This window comes from Ceratotherium simum, chromosome 20, assembly GCF_057802395.1.
Source record: "Ceratotherium simum simum isolate JZ-2026a chromosome 20, ASM5780239v1, whole genome shotgun sequence".
Taxonomy (NCBI): domain Eukaryota; kingdom Metazoa; phylum Chordata; class Mammalia; order Perissodactyla; family Rhinocerotidae; genus Ceratotherium; species Ceratotherium simum.
In genome coordinates, this window is record NC_141919.1 from 33,105,500 (window position 1) to 33,126,207 (window position 20,708).

Here is a 20,708-nt window from a genome sequence, read left to right on the forward strand (position 1 = left end):
TCTAAATAAAATAGTTAAATACAGGCTGAGTGTTGTCCATTGTGACTGTATCACAGCAAACATACCACCGTAGCAACATTTCATAAGCTTTCGTTAGAAACCATGATAAGTGTATTACATCTAGTATCTCACTTAATTCTTTCATCAATTTCAGTAAATAACAACGTTTAGTGTCCTCATTTTGACAGATGAGGACACTGAGGCTTCAAGAGGTTAAGGAAATAGTCCAAAGGCGGATGGCTAGTAAGTGGTGGAGCCACAGTCTGAGACCAGGTACCCTGAATCTTTAGCTTTAGCTACTCTACTATCAGAACATTGATCCACCTACACCAGCTTTCTTACATATGCCTCCCAACCCTGGCACACACTGAATGCAGTTTCAAGAACTAGATGTACTTTTACACTGTTTTTTTTTTTTTTTTTGGTGAGGAAGATCAGCCCTGAGCTAACATCCATGCTAATCCTCCTCTTTTTGCTGAGGAAGACTGGCTCTAAGCCAACATCCACTGCCAATCCTCCTCCTTTTTTTCCCCAAAGCCCCAGTAGATAATTGTATGTCATAGTTGCACATCCTTCTAGCTGCTATATGTGGGACGCGGCCTCAGCATGGCCGGAGAAGCGGCGGGTTGGTGCGCGTCCGGATCCGAACCCGGGCCGCCAGTAGCGGAGCGCGCGCACTTAACCACTAAGCCATGGGGCCGGCCCCAGAACTAGATGTATTTTTATCTCAGTTTTTTTTGTCTTGCCAAAAGGTGATTTTCAAAACCACCTACTCAATTGTATGAAACACTTCACTTTATTTTTTTCCCAATTCTAGATTCTAGTTACTCTTTAATTTTATCCCAAGGAGAAATGTAAGAAATCGATAATTAAAAAGAGAGGAAACTATAGTTACAGTAAGAGTAACTGTAAAGAATTTGTGTTTAGGTTGGATTATATTCAGGATATTTTTAAAGAAATTTCTCTTCCACTTTAAATCTATGTTATTTGGTTTAACGCTGAAGAAACATTTTTATAATAAAAAACAATTGACTTATCTGCCCTGAATGTCATTAGCATAATTTTCTTAAATTTAACATCTGTTGTTTTTCATCCCCCTACTCAGACATTACATATCAGGTGAGCCCACATTCATCAGAATATTAGTAACCTTGTTCTTGCCTTCATTATCATCCCTGTGGAGTGTTATAATTGTTTTTCTTTAATCCATCAGTTCAATCTGCCAGGTGCTGGCATCACCTCCAGCAGTTTAGGATCACATCATTCCTCTAAAATCTTCCTATAAACATCCATTTCTTCTTTTTCCTTTGAGAAACTCATGAATTGTCTCCAAGACCAGACAGCATCCATGACTTTCCCATCTGCCAGACCTCTGCTACCTTCGTCCTGTGGAAAACGGAGAACAAATGAAGACATGGGCTCAAAATGTGATTCTCTGTGTCCTCATTTAGAACAGAGAGTAGTAAGACTGGAAAATAACAACCTCTCTGAGAGGATGAGACGAACTGTTTTGAGATTCATCTCAAACAATTTGAGTTGAATCATTTTACTATGATTACTCAAGCTATAGAAATCGCATCCTCTTTACATTATCAGGCCTTTGAAAATGGTATAGGGTTGGTTCTTTGTTTTACTCAAGCCCTTCTTCTTATTATTGAACTGCTGAAGAGAATTAGTAAAAAGAATTTTATGCTTTATGTTTGTATTTGCTGACATTTCAAATGTTTTAGAAAGGAATGCCTTTCTTCAAACATTCATTGATCCATTTTACATATGTATCATTTGTTCATAACCTTGAGGAGGTAGCAGAAGCCTCTGAAACATCTATCCAATTACAAATCCATATCTGATGATAACGCTTCAGCTTGTGCTTATTATGTAGAAAGAGGTTTTTAATGATAGCTATATTTTATTTCCCTTCAGAGCCCTAAAATATAATGCATGGCCAAATGGTAATGTAGACCTAAGAGAAAATCAACACTTTGGTCTTGCACTTCTGATAACCTTATCAGCCACATTCACAACAAGACATTAGAGCGCAATAGATGAAGACACTTTCTGCAACTAAAATGAATTGCTCTATGTTTCTCTTAAGCTCTTGTCATCTGTAATGCGTGTTAGTCGAATATTTTCTCTAACTCAAAGTCACACTCTGCTTTGACAAATTGCCTTGCAGGTGATTTCTTCATTCCATGAATAATTATTTCAACTCTAATTTCATTGTTACCTAAATAGGGCAGAGCTTGCCTTTATTTTTGTTTTGCTGTCTCAAAGGAGTAAACCAGTATAATTCCAGCCAACTTGCTCTTCATTAGCAAAATATAATCTTACATTCTTTTTGGCAGATGAAAGGTAAACTATCCTCGAGGTAGGGTTAGGGATGGGGGGAATTGGAGACTCTTTCAAGAGCTGGTACTTTAAGAGGAAGAGAATTAGTCTATAAAGCTGAAATAGGAAATGTATTCAGAATATATTTGCATGTTCCCTAGAACAGCATTTCTCGCTATGATCTTTTCTCACTCTGATCTCGTTTAGAAAAAAAAGTGTTCTAATTCCACCACAATGTAACAAGAAATTAAAAGAAGAAGAATATGTAAATGGTTGTTTGGGGTCAAATGAGACTGTAACAATTAATATGCAATGAAATAGGCATTTTCCTGCTTTGGGCCTAAAAAGACTAAAGTATGACCAAAAAACACCTTTGTTCTGAGCCCACACCCAGGCTAGATTTCAAAAGATGAGCCTTAATGTATGTATCTGTTAGGGATGTGCTCAACAAAGAAAACCTGACTAAGGCCTTAAATAAGTAAAGGGTGAATTTGTCTTACTCAGCAAAACATCCAGGAACAGGCCATCCAGGGCGTGTACGAGGAGCTGGTGATGTCATCAAGGATCTTGGTTCTTATCTGGATCTATTCATTTTTTTCTGCTCCACCATTTGTAACACCTAGCTCTCCATCCACGCTGGCTGCTTCAGTCCTTAGTTGGAAGCTGCACCTCTAGGTATTATACACATGTAACACATGACCTTTCTGCTCACGCGACGTTGGCCAAAGAAGTTATGAAGCCATGTCCAGCTACAAAAGGCTAGAGATGTAGAAACCTACCTTCCTTGAGATGAACTGTAAATATTAGTGAAAAGCATTAATATCTACTAGAAAAATTCAAGAGCACTGTATAGCTAAATGTTGATGGAACTGGAGACACTGGGAAAAAAATAAAATATTATCTCAAGATTTAGAGTTTGTCTTAATTGGGGAATGATTGAGCCACTGATAAAAATACAAAAAAGGAAGAAGTTGCTTTTAATAGGAAGGGGATAAATTCAATTTAAGATATCTTCAGTTGGAAGCAATAGCTATATAGGGAGCTAGGTGGAAATATTCAGCATTCTCTGGGAGTTATAGCCCTGGAGAGGTTAGGGATAGAGATGTGGACTTGAGAGGCACAGGAATGGAAAATATAGTTTAAGCAGTAGTAGTGGATAAAGTATCTGAGTACTGAAAGTCCTGAGTACTGGAGAGAAGTGCAGAGAGAGATGAGGACTGAACTTTGGTTGCTTCTTACAATGAGGGAAATTAGAACCAGGAAAGGAGGCCAAAAATGAAAAGCTAGAGAAGTTCCACGGAAGCCACACCTGAAGATTTTCGAGAAGAAAGAGTGCAATTGTTAACTGCTAACTACAAAGAAAGTCCATGGAGACTGACAACTGAGAAAGAGTCCTTAAAAATGCCAATTAGTAATAACTAATGACCACTGATAGAAGTTTCAATAGATTATTAGAATGAAAGTACAGGATAGAGGAAGTTAAATGGTTGAGAAAATGTATTCCTCAAGGAAAAATGAATTGTTTGTACCCATGGGCACAGTAAGCATTCACCTACATGTGGATGAATTGTAAAAATAAATGAGTGAAAAGTTTTAAAAGATATAATTGACTTTATTCTCCCCAAATTTCTAAATGACTATGGCAACAGCAATACTAATATTTTATAATAGAGTAGCTTGTAATATCACTATTAAGTAGGAAGAGGTTATGGTCCTTATTTTCAGAAAGAGAAACACAAAGTAGATCAATAATCCATACTACTAATTGATTTTTTTAAAAATACACAAATGCTGGTGGAATAAGAAATGGAGCCTTGAGTCTTTGACTGTTATTATAATACTGTATTAGATTGTCTTACTTCAACTTCAACCTCATTGCACTACGTATCAGTCAGTTTTTGCAGTGTAACAAACAACCACAGAAATCTCAATAAGTTAACACGGTACACATTGATTTCTCACTCTCACATCTGTAGACTGCTCGAAGTTTGGCTGACTTAGGCTGTATTTGGCTAAGGCTATTTGGGCTTGGTTCTAAGTGATGAGTTCTGCATATGTTTGCCCCATTGTCTCTTCTTCTCATTATACCAGTGCCATGTTTTTCTGGTGGTGATGGAAGAAGCATAACACAGCAAATGCAAGTACACAAGCACATTTCAAGCGCTTGCTTGCCCACTATCATTCCATTTACTAAAGCAAGTCACATGATGAAACCCAGCCTCAACGTGGTGGGGAAGTAACCTCTGCTTCTAGTAGGAGGAAATATGAAGACGCATTGCAGAAAAGAGGGATAGTGGTGTGCTGGGGCCAGCTTGTGCTGGCTTATGAAAGCTGACCCCTTCTCAGCTCTGCATTCAGTGATATCATATTGGTAGCCTGAAATTGGCCACGGTGGGAGTAGTTACACCATGAAAATCAGCAAATGCTATAAAAATCAAAGAGTTGGTTTGTTTGTTTCTGAGAGTCAGTTGTTAAACATTTACCAGCACAACCCTGAGAATAAGTACAGGGAAGGGTGGAAAAATTGAGAGCATTAATGTTCTTTACCACAGATTATATTACATACTCCACACTTTCATTCATTCATTTATTCATTCATTCTACTTCATTGAGGACTTATTGCAGTCCTAACACTGTGTTAGCATAGTGTGAGAATACAGTGATGAATAAAGTATTAGCTCTGTTCTGCTGTTTTTCATAGACAAAAGAAGTATGCGTATAATGCTATGGCTCTGTAAGAAGTGCTATGGTAAACAAAATGTACAAGATGTTACATCATCCCAGACAAAGAGAAATAATATTTTGCTACTCCTCAAAAGATTAAGAATAGAATAATATCTGAAGTCACACATAGGTCTGAAACATTTAAAGCCCAGAATGTACTAGAAAAGATACCTCGGCATTTCTATACACAGACTCCCACATTGCTATGACCCTTTGCAACAATTTTAATCATCAGTGACACTATCCAGTCAACACAATAGCACAGACAACATGGGTAGCAGGAAAATAGCAAAGAATGACATTTTAATTAGCCTTTATTAAAATAAGTGATTGAATGCTTCCTATTAGATTGGTTTAATTGTATTATCAGTGTAATGTTTTATCTTAAAACATTTCTGCTATCCTTTGTTAGATTATTCAAGCTTTAAAACAAATCTACCTTATATATGGTCTTCTTATGTTACATTTTACCTACTTATCCACTATGTAAATGATTCTCAAAGCTGTATAGAAAAATTCAGCAAGTGCATTATCCTCCTTGTTTTAAGAGACCCAGTTACCAGCCAGTTATTTAGGAACTTCAATTTGTCAGGTTTGACAACATTATAATTGATGGTAATAATAAAACCCTTACCAAAAGCTGAATTACTTTGGGGGAATTTGCCTTGTTTTCTTAAGTGTTTTGCAAGTATGATAAGTAGGCTGTGGAGATTTTCCTGACATAAGTGCACAAGAGATATATGATCTCTCTTAGTGCACATAGTGACAAAAGATCAAGCTGTTGGGCTGCAGGCTACAACAAATTGAACGTATTGAATTTCAACTGTGATCTAACCCCGTCGTAGGTTTGTTTCAGTCCATTCAAGTGATACCTTTCCATGCTAGTGCCATAACTTTATCCACAAAACTGAACAATGGAGTGGCAGTGTGTTTCATTATTTTAAGTAGTATTTACTGTTTAAATGCAATAAGCCTTTATTTATTTGCATTAAAAATTACTGGGTGGAATTTAAACTGTAAATCTCTTGTTTGAACTACTTTATAAGAGATCTATGCCAAACTTTCATAATGCAGTTTCCTATGCTAAACAAAATGGTGTCTAATTTCAATTATACTAGTGACCCTATTCAAGTCAGGCAAACAAAGCAAGGAAAAAAATTACTGGAACATTTATTTGTATTTAGATTTTGTAAAAATGAGAGGTACCAGTGTATTTTTCCTTGAATTTTAGTGGCATGTTTAAAATGACTAAATACTACTAATTGACCTTAAGGAATAGCTATATAACCCAACGCAATTTTCTTACTTGCAGACATGTTCATTTTTAAATGGCCAAGATAACTTATTGTACTAACTGCTAAACCAGGGTTGAATATGATAAAAGTTTCCTCTTAAATTGGAGTAAATCTAGAGTCTGTCTTAATAATTAAGGAAGTCTAAGCAGATTTAAAAGGCACAAAACATAAAATCTTCGGGAACATTTTCCGTAACTGTTTGCTATTAAAAAAATGCAATATTTTGCACCGATAATGGCACTAACCTGCAACAGCACGCTTATAAGAAGCCATTAGGTCATGCAATGAGTATAGATAGTCTTCCTTTTAAGAATATTTTCTGGCTTCCTCCCGGCGTTGCCGTGGCCCTGGCTTGTCGGTGTCCCGCAGGCCCCATGGGCGAGGAGGAGGAGGAAGCGCGGGCGCTGCTGGCGGGCGGCCCCGACTAGGCGGGCGGAGGGGCGCCCGGCGCGCTGCCGGCCCCCTGCGACCCCAGCCGCCTGGCGCACCTGCTTCTGGTGCTGTTGCTGATGTGCTTCCTAGGCTTCGGCAGCTATTTTTGCTATGATAATCCTGCTGCCCTTCAGACTCAGATTAAAGGGGATATGCAGGTGAATACCACGAAATTCATGCTGCTGTATACCTGGTATTCTTGGCCCAATGTAGTGTTGTGTTTCTTTGGTGGCTTTCTGATAGACCGCGTATTTGGAATACGATGGGGCACCATTATTTTTAGATGCTTTGTTTGCATTGGACAGGTTGTTTTTGCTCTGGGTGGAATATTTAATGCTTTTTGGCTGATGGAATTTGGAAGGTTTGTGTTTGGGATTGGTGGGGAGTCCTTAGCAGTTGCCCAGAATACATATGCTGTGAGTTGGTTTAAAGGCAAAGAATTAAACTTGGTGTTTGGACTCCAACTTAGCATGGCTAGAATTGGGAGTACAGTGAACATGAACCTCATGGGATGGTTGTACTCTAAGGTTGAAGCTTTGTTGGGTTCTGCTGGTCACACAACCCTGGGGGTCACACTTCTAATTGGGGGTATAACATGTATTCTTTCACTAATATGTGCCTTGGTCCTTGCTTACTTGGATCAGAGAGCAGAAAGAATCCTTGATAAAGAACAAGGAAAAACAGGTGAAGTTATTAAGTTAACTGATGTGAAGGACTTCTCCTTACCCCTGTGGCTCATATTTATCATCTGCATCTGCTATTACGTTGCCATGTTCCCTTTCATTGGACTTGGGAAAGTTTTCTTTATAGAGAAATTTGGATTTTCTTCTGAGGCAGCAAGTGCGATTAACAGTGTTGTGTATGTCATATCAGCTCCCATGTCCCCAGTATTTGGGCTCCTGGTGGATAAAACAGGAAAGAACACTATTTGGGTCCTGTGTGCAGTGGCAGCCACCCTTGCATCCCACATGATGCTGGCCTTTACGCTCTGGAACCCTTGGATTGCTATGTGTCTCCTGGGACTCTCTTATTCATTACTTGCCTGTGCATTGTGGCCAATGGTGGCATTTGTAGTTCCTGAGCATCAACTGGGAACTGCATATGGCTTCATGCAGTCCATTCAGAACCTTGGGTTGGCGATCGTTTCCATCATTGCTGGCATGATACTGGATACTCGGGGATATTTGTTTTTAGAAGTTTTCTTCATTGCCTGTGTTTCTTTGTCACTTTTATCTGTGGTCTTACTCTATTTGGTGAATTGTGCCCAAGATGGGAACCTAAATTATTCTGCAAGACAAAGGGAAGAAATAAAATTTTCCCATACTGAATGAGAAGTTTAAGTGACTGTGTCATGAGAATGGGCCGCACACATCATTGGTTTGAAAACCTCCATTTTAAAATTTTACTTAGAGTTTAGTCATTAGGAAAAATAATGGTCTGCAAAGTTGTTACATTTATATTTCAAAGGCACCTATTTCAGAGTATGTTTGTGAGGACTGTTTTAGCGTGTGTCTTTTGCATTGTGTATTGCTGAAGAATTCTACTTTGGAACAGTCTAGTCAACAGTGAAGTTTAGAAAATTGCTCTGAAACATGCAGGTAACTTCAGTAAGGACAGTAAATAAAGACAGGAAAACATTGGATCTTGTACTGAAATAGTTTTCACAGAGTGTATCTTAGGGATATGGCCTTTTCTTTATCTTAAAGAAAAAAGAAAAAGCTTTTGAGGGGGTAGAAGGGATGTTTTGTACAGAATAAACTGTGGCGTTTTAATAGGCATTCCTTTTTGTAGTAGGGAGTATTTGAAAGATATTTTTACAGAATCTCTTCATTTTCACAAATAGCTGATGATGTTCTGCTCCCCTGAGTTCTGAGAGGTTGCTGGGCAGTGACCCTTTTGAGTTGCTTTCTCTTTCTGGTACTGAGGACCCTCATCACTTAGGGATGTAATTTTATGGTACAAACTTTCTGTACAGTTTTTTCTTATAGTCTAATTAATTACAAAACAAGTGCTTTAAATTATGATAATTGCATATCTGCATGGATAAATAAAAACACTGTAAAAGGAAAAAAGAAAAAAAATGTTTTCTTATTCAAATTTCAGCACCTACTTCTTAGGCATAAATAATAATATCTAGTTTTTACCCTGTATGCACTTCAGCTCTATGTGACATGTGATAGTGAGGATAAAACTGCATAATACAGTATCCACCATTCTGATTCACTGAAATGAGCTTCTTTATAAAGAGCTCAAGTCTTATTCTGGAGAAGTGCAGGAAGGAACAATGAGATCACTTATTCTGATGTTTGAAATTAATATTTGAAACTTCTGCTAGAGCAATGGGCCAGATAATGTGTTAGTTTCTTTCCAAGTCTGATATTTTATGATTCTACAAAATATACAAAGTTATCAATAATTAGGACACATGAAAAGTGTTTGAATCCAAGCATTCAGATATAAACTAAAATGCCTAAAGAATAGCCATAGTATCAGAGTACTTTGGTAATTAATTGTTCCATTAAATAAATGTAATCTCTTGAGAGGTCTCCTGTGCTATCTACTTGGCTATTGCAAAGAATAGCAGAGTTGAGTAATAACTAATGATTCAGTGCCAATCGAAGGGAAATTTCTAGTCATATATCCTAAACTTATTAACTTTGACTATTTCTACTTCTTTAATCAACAGCTTCTCTTGTGCTCATAAAAAACATAACTGAATAGCATTAATCTGGATGATATACACAGTACGAAAATTACAAAATCAAGATTCAAAATTATATACATAGGCTAAAATAATGGTACATGATAAGCAAATTCAAACTTATCTGGGAAAAATTAAAATTCCTGTGAAAGGGGCATGAGGAAGCTTTCTAGGGGATGATGATGTTCTAAATCTTGATAGAAGTTTGGGCTGATTTGCATCGGATTATAAAGCTATCCCTTAAAGTCAATTAGCAGCATTTATCATTTCAAATATGTCACTAAAATGCAAGGAAAAAATATATTAGTATCTCTTATTTTTAGAAAATCTAAATACAAATAAACGCCACAGTAATTTTCTCATTACTTTATTTGCCTGACTTGGAAAGGGTCAATAGTATAGTTTAAATTAGACACTATCTTGTTTGTCATAGGAAACTGCATTATGAAGGTTTGGCATAGATCTCTCATAGCGTAGTTTGATCAAACAAACGTATTGAACTCTAATCCGTGGTACACATATTGAGGTGTTTATGGGTGTTTATGCGTTATTTATGTCTGTCATTTTATTCAAAATACATCATAAAGTAAGAAGATTTGATGGATGAGTAAAGGGATAGATAGAAAGGTAGATATGTAATAAAGTAAATTCAGGCAAATAATTGTAGAATCTAGGTTGTGTGAATGTGGTTATTCATTGTATGATCCTTTCAATTTTTCATTACATTTTAAAATTTTCCCAATAAAAGTGTGTGAAAAAAGTCATATACTTGGGTTTTAAAAACCTATTGAGGGTGTCCCGTGGGGTAGCGGTTAAGTGTGCATGCTCAGCTGCTGACGACCTGGGTTCGGATCCCGGGCGCACACTGACGCACCGCTTGTGAGGCCATGATGTGGCGGCGTCCCATATAAAGGGGAGGAAGATGGGCACAGTTGTTAGCCCAGGGCCAGTCTTTCTCAGCAAAACGAGGAGGATTGGTGTGGATGTTCGCTCAGGGTTGATCTTCCTCACAAAAAAAAATAATAATAAAATAAAACCTATTGAATAATGTCTGGTACATAGTATTATTCTAATAAGATTATATGGAATAAATTAATAAATAGATAAATCATTTAATAAGCAAATTAACAAAAATGGAAAAAATTCTTTACAACCGGTCATGTGAAAAATATCCTGGAGTTGTAGGCAACCTTCTGCTTATTTACCCAGTAATGGTGCCATAATTACCAAGGAATCGAATACAGTTATAGATGATAATACAATAAATACAATGTTCAAATTAAGGGATAAGGGAATGATTTTATCCTGGTCAGAGCATATCTAAATTATTGCATCCTCTTTCTGACACCCATCTTTACAAAAATATAGCAGAAAAGAGAGAGCATAGAAGAAAATCACTGGGAAACAACAGGCTGTAAAAATCATGCCGTATATGAAAAAGTTAAAAAAAACTAGAGGTCTTCAAAATGGAGAAGAAAAACCCAGTGAAGAACTATAATGGGTCCATTCCCATTCCTTTCCCACTGTTTAACTCTTTCCACGTTCCTAATTTCAACCCAGCTTTCACCTCCTGCAGGATGCTTTATGATACAGCCCCAATTCAGTTAATATCTTCTTTCTCTGAACTCTTGTTCAAATAGAGATTTCATTTATTTTATTATTTTATTTATTTAGCATTTGGCACCTGGGCCCTTCTACCCATTGGTCTTTTGTGTGTGTGTGTGTGTGAGGAAGATCAGCCCTGAGCTAACATCCATGCTAATCCTCCTCTTTTTGCTGAGGAAGACCTGCTCTGCGCTAACATCTATTGCCAATCCTCCTCCTTTTTTTCCCCCAAAGCCCCAGTAGATAGTTGTATGTCACAGTTGCACATCCTTCTAGCTGCTGTATGTGGGATGCGGCCTCAGCGTGGCCGGAGAAGCGGTACGTCGGTGAGTGCCCGGGATCCGAACCCGGGCCTCCAGTAGTGGAGTGCGCGCACTTAACCGCTAAGCCACCAGGCCGGCCCTACCTGTTGCTCTTATTGTTCTTAGTCTTGTGTGTGCATACACACACACACGCACACACACACACACAGTTCAATTCTCAGCAAATACCTAAGCCTCTTGAGGGAGTGTGCTGTGTTTTATACATCTTTGTACCCCTAAAGCTTAGCATAATTTTGCTCATTTATTTTATAAACATTTATTGAGAAATCTTGTGCTAAGCATTGTGCTAAGATTTGGGCTCAGAAGTTTTTTTAACATTGACCCTGGTTGTAAGCAGCTCACAGTCTAAAATTGGAAACAAACATGCAACCTAATAATTACAAAGCGATGTAGTCAGTACAATGACATGTACATGCACAAGGTATTGTGGAAATCGATATGAAAAGTGCATGGAACCCATCCTGGAGAGAAGGAATGGGAGGTGCAAGAGACCAGAGAAAGTCCTAGAAGATGTATAGAAATGACAGCTGTGTAATTGTGAGTATGACGAGGAGCAAAGGGCACTGTAGAGATCACTGCCTGAGAAATAAGTATGGGAGGGAGGGAGGGTTGCAAAGCATGGGGAACATCTGTATTGGCCACACTTCTTGGAGAAAAAGTATTTGACTTAGTACAATGTTAAGTGACTATTAATCTTTTCATACAATCAACTGCTCTAGATTAGGATATCTCACTGGCTAGGTGAATTTCAGGATTCACCCAAAACTCTCACCTGTGAAGAAGACCAATTCTACATACTGTACTTTGTTACTCGAGAACAAAAAACAAAAAAGGCATGTTGGAACCATGATCTTCAATCTCATAAATAAACCTATCATCTGCAGTAGCAGTCTCTACTATTACTTACCCAAAGGTAACTTCATTATCTGTTTTGTAATCTGCGAATAGTACAGAAATTCTTAACTTGGGGTTCATGGACTCTAGATTCAGGAAGACCGAGAATTCAAATGGGAAAAATTGACATCTTATTAAGCGCAAAGTGAAATTTAGCATTTCTTTTATTATAAACGTAGGCAACAAGCCATACTAATATTAGCCGCACCTATGACTTGTCATCAATAGAAATCGCATATATTTTCATATCACATTGCAGTTGTTGCAGAGGCATCAAGTATCATTTACTTTCATCATGATTTTGAAATTATAGTAAATATTAGAATCACTGCCATAATCTTGTTAATTATTGTGACACTGAAGAATTATGTTCTTTACTATGTCATAAACTTCTTAAAATGTTTCGATAACCGTAAGGCAAATAATTGGTAACCTTTGAAATCCTATATATGTCATTTTATACATTAAAAACATTATTCTAAGTAGTAAGACATAGTCTTAATCAAGACTACCATAGCTCCATGTGCCAACAAGATAAAATTAAATTGTTTAAATTTAAATTTTAAAAATAACACAAGCAGAGTTCCAAGGACTCTTGATTCCTATTGGGATTATCTCTTTTGTTTGTTTGTATTTATTTTCTTGTTGTTTGCCCACCTCCAAAAATTTTGGGGGTAGGGACAAGTCAAATGTGATCTAATACACCTCTCTTCTGTCAAACCCACACTTGCCCATCTCTACACAGAATCTGAGACTCTCAAGCTATCCACAGCCCTCTGTGAGAAGATTGCTTATGCATCTTTTTTCCAAAGTGATTTGTTGGCATTTTCTCCATTATTAACTGAGGGCTAAACATGAAAGCATTTGAATGCTACTTTTCTGATGCTTCCTCTAGGCTGGCTTTGACATTGGGGTTCACACGGTGCTGATTCACTGAGGTGCTGAGCCATCAGATGCCTGGTAACTGCAATGCCACTGCCATTCCTGTAGTGATGTCAGCTCTTCTAGGCTTTTTACAGCACTCTGATTCTATTTCATTCGGCCTCAGAGCCTCATTGCCTTAGGCTTAGCAACAAGAAGATCCCACCTCATTGCTGATTCTAAAGGGCTTCCATCCATGGATAAAGAAGTGTGGATAATTTTAGCAGTGCCTTTGGTGCCTTTGTAGGCACATCCATCCACATTTGAATACACGTTTTTATGTTTAGCCATTTATTCCTCGCTGTGAAATATTGCAACAGCTTACACATTAGCATACTAATCCAGGCCTTAGGTCTGGGGGAGATTTATGCTGAACATTTTTGATGCCATTATTCACACTATGTGTGTAGCTGAGTAAGGCTTTTCTCCTGAATCAGAGTCATACCAGATTCATATCCTACTGGCTGCTCTGCCAAAAATCTAACTATTTTGACTTGAGTTATATTGCAATGTTCAAAAAAAAAGTTTAAGCCAATGATGCCAGTGTGGCACTTGCAAAGATGAAAGGCTATGGAGTCAAAGAGAATCAGTTTAAAATCTTGGCTCCATCATGTACGAGTTGTGTGACCTTGGGTAAGGTCTTAACCTCACTTAACCTCAGTTTCCTTGACTATAAAATAACTAATGTTGTGGGATTAAGTGAAGGAATAAGAGAATGAAAATTAAATGAAGAAATGAAAATAAAGACTGCTATGTAGTTGGGGTCCAATGAAAGAAGGCTATTATGAGAATGATTGTCGTGAATGAATAGTGATGTACGATAAAGTTTAACCTCTCTTGTCCCAGATTGACCAGGAGAAATGTAGAGAAGTTGCTTTCAGAGATGGAAGGAACCCTCAGACTCATCTATTCCACCCACGTCATCAAACTAAGTAGAAAAGTGAGGCACAAAGAAGTTATGTTTATCCAAGGTCACTTAGTTATTCATCTAATGGAAAAGCTAGGACAAGATCTATTTCTTCTGGCCTACATTCTGTTCTTCAAATGTGAAGACCCGAGCTTAACACACAATGCCAAGGAGCCGGAGGCAGAGCACTTAATCATAAAGTAGCAAATCTCCATCTCCTTTGTACAGAGGAAAAGTTCATGGAGTTATAAGAACAATGAGTCCATACAAGAAAGTAGCTGTCCCTTCACATCCTGAAGATCCACCTTTAAGTATTTTGTTCCTGTGGAGCATGGAGTCTCTCTAAGATCACAGAGTAGCTGCCTTCTCTTTGCATAATATAAGGAGTACAGACTGATTAAGATTGTACACATTTCTCATCTTGGACTTTCAAGTTCAATTCTGCTCCAACTGTAAGGCTTTTCCCATTCCCTCCACTATCTCCATCTGCCTCTCTGTCTTCCATCGCCAGGCCCTGTTTCCAGCCTTAAACCACTCTCCCTATCCTGTGTTCCTGTATCCCTCATCACACACTCAGGACAAGACAAAAGGTCTTATAAGGTTTTTTTTGGTTTTGTTTTGTTTGTTCGTTTGTTTGTTTGTTTTTGCTTTTGGTACAGGTTCAGGTACCCTGGTCAGATTGTGAGATCTATAAATTTAAAGATATTATCTTTTGCTTCTTTGCATCTCTGTTGCTAAGCAAAGACCCTAATGATAACATACACGCAATAAAATCATACCTGCTCTCAAATCTGCAGCCACAAAGCAAACAACCAGATCATGTCATTGCACTATTTAAAACCCATCAATTGCTTCACAGTGACTTTAGGAGAAACAGCAACATCCTAACATTTACTACACTGTCAGCAGCACTCTGGCCACTCCCTACCTCGCCAGCCTCAACTCTCAACGCTTACTGTCAACTCCATAGCCGCCATCTTGCTGCCCTGAATGAGCCACTCTTTTTCTCATACCCGAGACTTGGCAATGCTGGTCCCTCTGCTAGGATACTCACCTTTCCACCCTCATCCAACTATCTCCAGGGTTGTCCTTTGTGTCTCAGCTTAAATGTTAGCTCCTCACTGAGGCCTACCTTGATTCCTCACAGTACTTTATACTGTATGCCTTTAAATGTCTTGCTTCTGATTTCTCTCTTCAACTATTTCCTAAACACTGAACTGTCATTTTTTCCTTGCCACTGTTTATCGCTAGACTTGAAGATGTTGGCCTGGTGTCATGACTCCTTTCTTTCCGTGTTCTTAAGCAAAACATCTCAGTCTTTATTGATCTGCTCTTGACAGCTTGCTCGTGTTGCCCAGTCTTTCCTCAACATCTCCCCTTCCTTGGTTTCTGGTCTGACCCATGGTCCCCATTGGAAAGAATTCACTTGAATTTTTTCCCGATTTGAACTTTTCTTTTCTGTTTTTTAACCTGTTTTGAGAACAAACAGTTGTTCTCAAGTTTGCATATATCCATGACAACATGCTAATAATAGGGACAATGCAGTTTTTCGTACAACTCAGCTTATTTAATTTAAGGAACCATTCTGTTAGCACATTCATCTAGTGATTCTGCAAGTATTTGTTGAGTACCTGTGTGATGGTCACTAGGATAAGCACTAGGGAAACAATCATGAGCAAAAGGGAGGGCCTCCGCATCTCCCTCAGAGAGCTCACAGTCTATTGAAGAAGACAGACCCTGCTCATCACGCCCTACGTTTACACATACACACACCCCGCCTAAGAGCTATGAAGGAGATCACAGCACAACTAATTTAATATTGTGGCCCAACCTAGACTGAAAGGTCAGAAAAAGCTTTCCTGAAGAAACAGCTGTTACCCACAAGAGGCAAGAGAATGCAGCTGCCACACCCACAGAGTCCGGATCCAGAATGCCTGGGCTTGAATCCCTGCTCTTGCCACTTGTTAGTCATGTTGCCTTGCCAAGTTTTGCAACTTCTCTATGACTCAGTTTCCTCATTTGTAAAATTGAGCGAACACCACTACTTACCTCGCTGGACTGTTATAAAGATAAAGTGATTTAATGTATGCAAAACACTTAAAGCAATGTCTGGCACATAGTAAGTGCTATAAACTTGGCTATTGCCATTACTTTGCAATTCTGTCCTTCTAAATTTCTTGGAGTTAAATCACCCTTTCTTTTCTGAAATTATGTTGATGAAATATGGTGGTGATTTTTTAAATGGCCTTGTTTGTCAAATGATAAATTTAGGAACCTTGCATGTGTGTAGTGGGGGAGGGGGCATTTTATTACTTTAGACTTGGAAACGTTAAGATGAAGTATCCAAAATCCTTAAACTAGCATCCCAGGCCCTCTATCATTTTACGCCTGCACAGCTCTTCAGCTTCATATTCCAGTGGTCTAGTTGTCAATTGCTTTGTAACAAACCACCCCAACACTAAATGGCTTGCAACAACATCCATTATATTATATCTCATGATTTTATGGAGTCAGGGATGCTGTTAGGAGGCATTAAAGTGACTCTGACATTGACTGGGGTCACTTGGTGTTATTCAATCAGTGGCTAGTCGGGTCTGGAGGGTCCAGGATGGTTTTACCTATGTGTATGGGGCCTTGTTGGATATCGCTGGAAGGTTAGGCTCAGTCTTTCCAGGTAGTCTCAAGACCTCTCCATATTTTTTTTCCAGTAGAGTAATTAGGCTTCTTACATGGTGGCTGACTTCCTCCACCACAAGTATTCCAAGATTCAGGAAGTGGCGCTACAGATCTTTTAAGACCTGGTCCATCAACTGGTACAGTGTCACTTCCGCCACGTTCTAGCCAAGTAATCACAGACAGACAGAGATGGCCGAATTGAAGCGGAGGGGACACAGACTCCACCTCTCAATAGGAGAAGAGTCAAAGATTTTGTGGCCATCTTTAATCCTCCATACCTACCAAACCCTGCCTGGAGTGGTTCATTTAAATAATACTGAAGTCTTGTAATCTCTGGCATCCTTACTGTTCAATGCTTCAGTGTCTTTGTACATCCTAACCCCTTGTCTGTGCCTCTTCTACCTTTATTCTTCCGGCCAACTTCAACTCATTATTCAAATTCCAGTTTAGCTATCATCTATGCTTGCCCCACACTCCTAAATAGTCTCTGATTGGACAGCACACTGATTGCACATCTATCTTATCTCTTGACATATTTTATTGAAACAATCTTTTAATCTGTTTCCCTCACCAGTATATTAGCTCAGCAGTGGGGACAAAGTACCATGTTTTATTCGTTTTTGTGTTTCTAGAGTCTAGCACAATACACAGTGTACAAATGTATCCTAGCTGATCTGAATGACTGTCTCACTTTTATTTGTATTCAACATCTACCGAGATTATTATATGAAATAAATTGATTTTAATCCAAATGACCAAGGCACTTCACCAGGAATATTTGGCTTCCAAACATTTTTTACCAGATTAACTTGTAAAATTTCAGTTTTTATAATGACGTGGACCAGCTGTTTTAAAATATTCAATGATGAGACTGTTTTTATTCAATTTATTCAATTACAATATGCATTTTATTTTCCTTTTGAAAGTTGAATCGGCATAGGTAGACTGAGAAATAATGTTTAAAAGTTAGACATCACCTGGAAGTCAATAAAAATGATGAAGAAGCTGTCCTGATGCCGACAGAGAAACAGAATTATATACGATCTTTCAAGTGTAGAAAATTAATCTATATCTGGCTATTAATGTATTTGATCACAATCCAAAAATTAAAGCACAAGTAAGATCCAAGGAATTTTCCATTATTTATAGGTATTAAAAAAACAGCTTGCTAAATTGCTCTACTCACAAAATTCTTCAGCAGATCTCCTCTTATACCTTTCATCTTTCTTTTTATTCTCTCCATTCTCTCTCATTGAGGGTAGAAAATGTCTCTATGAATATGTATGCCAAACCAATATATTTACATTTATTGAGCATCACTATATTCTAGGCACAGTGCTAAGTGCTTTAAGTGAATTATCTCGTCTAATTTTTACAATGACCCTGCAAATTACCTGCTATTTATATTGAAGGAATTCAAGCTCAGAGAAAGTAAGTGACTTGTCCACAGTCACATAGTTTGTAAGTGGCAGAGACAAAAATCTCTCTGACTCCAAAGACCCTGCCTTGAATCTCTAAGCCTTACCTCCTAAAGGGATTGAATCATGACATTCAATCAAATCTCCATGGCTGCCCTATGGACATCAATGTTTCTTCTCACATTGCTGAGTTAAAAATAAGTGAATTGGATAGAATATTTTACTCTTCATTTTCCTTTTTGCATCTTACTTGACCATATCTTAGTGCATCTCTAATTGTAAACATTTATGAAGCTTTCACTTATCCTTTATTTGTGCATAAATACCCACTGGTATAGATATAAATTTCTACAACCAATGTTGGGTCTAAATTTAATCAGGTGCTCCTATCCCAAATACACAATTTTACAGGGATGTAAAAAACAAACAAACAAAACAAAACAAAAACTTGGCCTTTAATTCTCCTTAAGATGCCGTGGCAGGAATCACTAATCACTTACCATAATCTTCCCACAAAGCTTGTGTTAACTGCATCGTTCATTACTTCAGACAGAAAATATTTATTGAGCATTTACTATGTGACAAACTGTTCTAGGTTTTGTATATTCAGTAGTGAGCAAAATAAAATCTAAGGCTTTGTATAGCTTATATTTTTTTATGGTAAGATAGAAAATAAATTAACATGTAATATGTCAAATGGTGATAAGTGCTATAGAGAAACTTAAAGCATTTTAAGACTATAAGGAGTGCTTGGGGGTGCAGTTGTATTTTATGTCACTGAGAGATTATTTCTGATCAGAGACCTGAAGGACACAGGTAATAGGTAGCTGAAAAAAAAAATAGTATTCTGGGAAGAGGGAACAAAAATGCAAAGGGCCTAAGGTGGGCGCATGCTTCATGTGTGTGAAGAATAGCAAGGGGGCTGTGTAGTTGGAGTGGGTTCAGTGAGCTGAAGAAGAGAAGAGATACCTAGAAGATAGAGGTGTAAGGTCCCCATCTTTTAAGGCCTTGTGAGTCTTGGTAAGACTTTGGGTTTTTCTTTGATTGAGTCAGAAGAGCAATCAGAGGGTTCTAAAGAAGAGTCACATGATCTGATTACATCATATAAAGATCTCTCTGGCTACTGCTTGAGAATAGATTGTAGCAGACAGGAGCAGAAGCAGGGACACTGATTAGGAGGTTATTCAATAATCCAAATGACAGATGACGTCTTTGACTAAGGTGAAAAGAGACTAGAATCTGGACATATGTGCAAGTAGAGCAAATAGAATTCACTAATAGAATGTGGGATTTGAGACAAAGTGAGGAATCAACGATGATTTTCAACTTTTTACCTGGGTAACTTAAAGGTTGGCATTGCCATTTACTAAACTGACGAAGACCGTGGGAGATATCAACTTGGGGGATGCGTTTGGGATCAATGTTTGATATTGGACATGTTGTGTTTTTAAACAGATGTGACCTCAACAGACATCTTAACACAGACTCCAGGACATCTGGACTCCAAGCAACTGGACTCAGCTTCAAAGTAGGAAATTATTTACTATTCCTGCAGCTGGGCATCACTATGAGGATGCCCAGCTCCTCCAAATAAAACAGGAATTTGTTTTGCATATGGGTAAATTAACCTTGAATGTGTCTTTATTTCCATGTTTTACATGAGGCAGACAATGTTGTGCCCTGCCCACGTCTCATAGGATCTCTTTTACTCGTTTGGTATGACCACATCTTCAACCTTCTCCAGTAAGTTGTTCTTGGGAGACTGGAGATGTCTTCCTACCTCAGGAGGGTGTAGATTATACTGGATGCCATCCCACACCCTTACTGGCCTGTAGCCAGTAGCTACTAGTGTGGGGGTACCTCCACTTCAAGGTGGAATAAACTTTGAGGTGTAATCTACACCCAAGAGTTCTCATCAGGATCAACTACTTCCCTTTTTTTTTCTGAGCTCCCTCCACTCCACTGTAGGTTTCCACTCAGAGCATTCATTTAATAAATCACTTACATCTCCCAGCAAACAAAACTTCTGGACCAGATGGCTTCATTTGTGAGTTCTACCAAACATTTAGTTAAGAATTAATACCAATCCTTCTCAAACTCCTTCAAGCAATAGAAGAGGAGGGAACAATTCCAAACTCGTTTGTTTCACAAGGCCAGCATTACCCTGATACCAAAACCACACAAGGACTCTACAAGAAAAGAAATTTACAGACCAATATCCCTAAACACAGACAAAAATCTTCAAGAAAATATAAGCAAACCAAATTCGACAATACATTAAAAGGATCATACACCATGATCTAGTAGGATTTATTCTGGGGATGCCAAGATGGTTCAACATCTACAAATCAATCAATGTGATACACCACATTAACAAAATGAAGAATAAAAATCATACGATCATCTCAAGAGATACAGAAAAAGAATTTGACAAAATACAACATTGATTTGTGATGAAACTCTCAACAAAGTAAGTATAGAGGG

General features: G+C 38.1%; 2 protein-coding genes across 3 annotated transcripts in view; both read left to right on the plus strand.

Moving 5' to 3' along the window:
- LOC147914398 (uncharacterized) overlaps positions 1–20,708 on the plus strand; it is a 918,190-nt gene that overhangs the window by 589,088 nt on the left and 308,394 nt on the right. The window lies entirely within an intron of this gene.
- Positions 6,764–8,418, plus strand: LOC101390345 (lysosomal dipeptide transporter MFSD1). 2 transcript variants are annotated; one of them, XM_087444586.1, is made up of 2 exons: positions 6,876–6,925; positions 7,039–8,418. In XM_087444586.1, the coding sequence occupies exons 1-2, from the start codon at positions 6,891–6,893 to the stop codon at positions 8,108–8,110; spliced, it is 1,107 nt and encodes a 368-aa protein (XP_087300712.1). In that variant the 5' UTR covers positions 6,876–6,890; the 3' UTR covers positions 8,111–8,418. The 2 variants fall into 2 exon arrangements, with proteins under 2 accessions (XP_087300711.1, XP_087300712.1); XM_087444585.1 differs by having other exon boundaries at positions 6,764–8,418.

Coding starts and splice junctions, on each gene's coding strand:
- LOC101390345 (XM_087444585.1), top strand. CDS start 6,857: ATGTGCTTCCTAGGCTTCGGCAGCTATTTTTGCTATGATAATCCTGCT.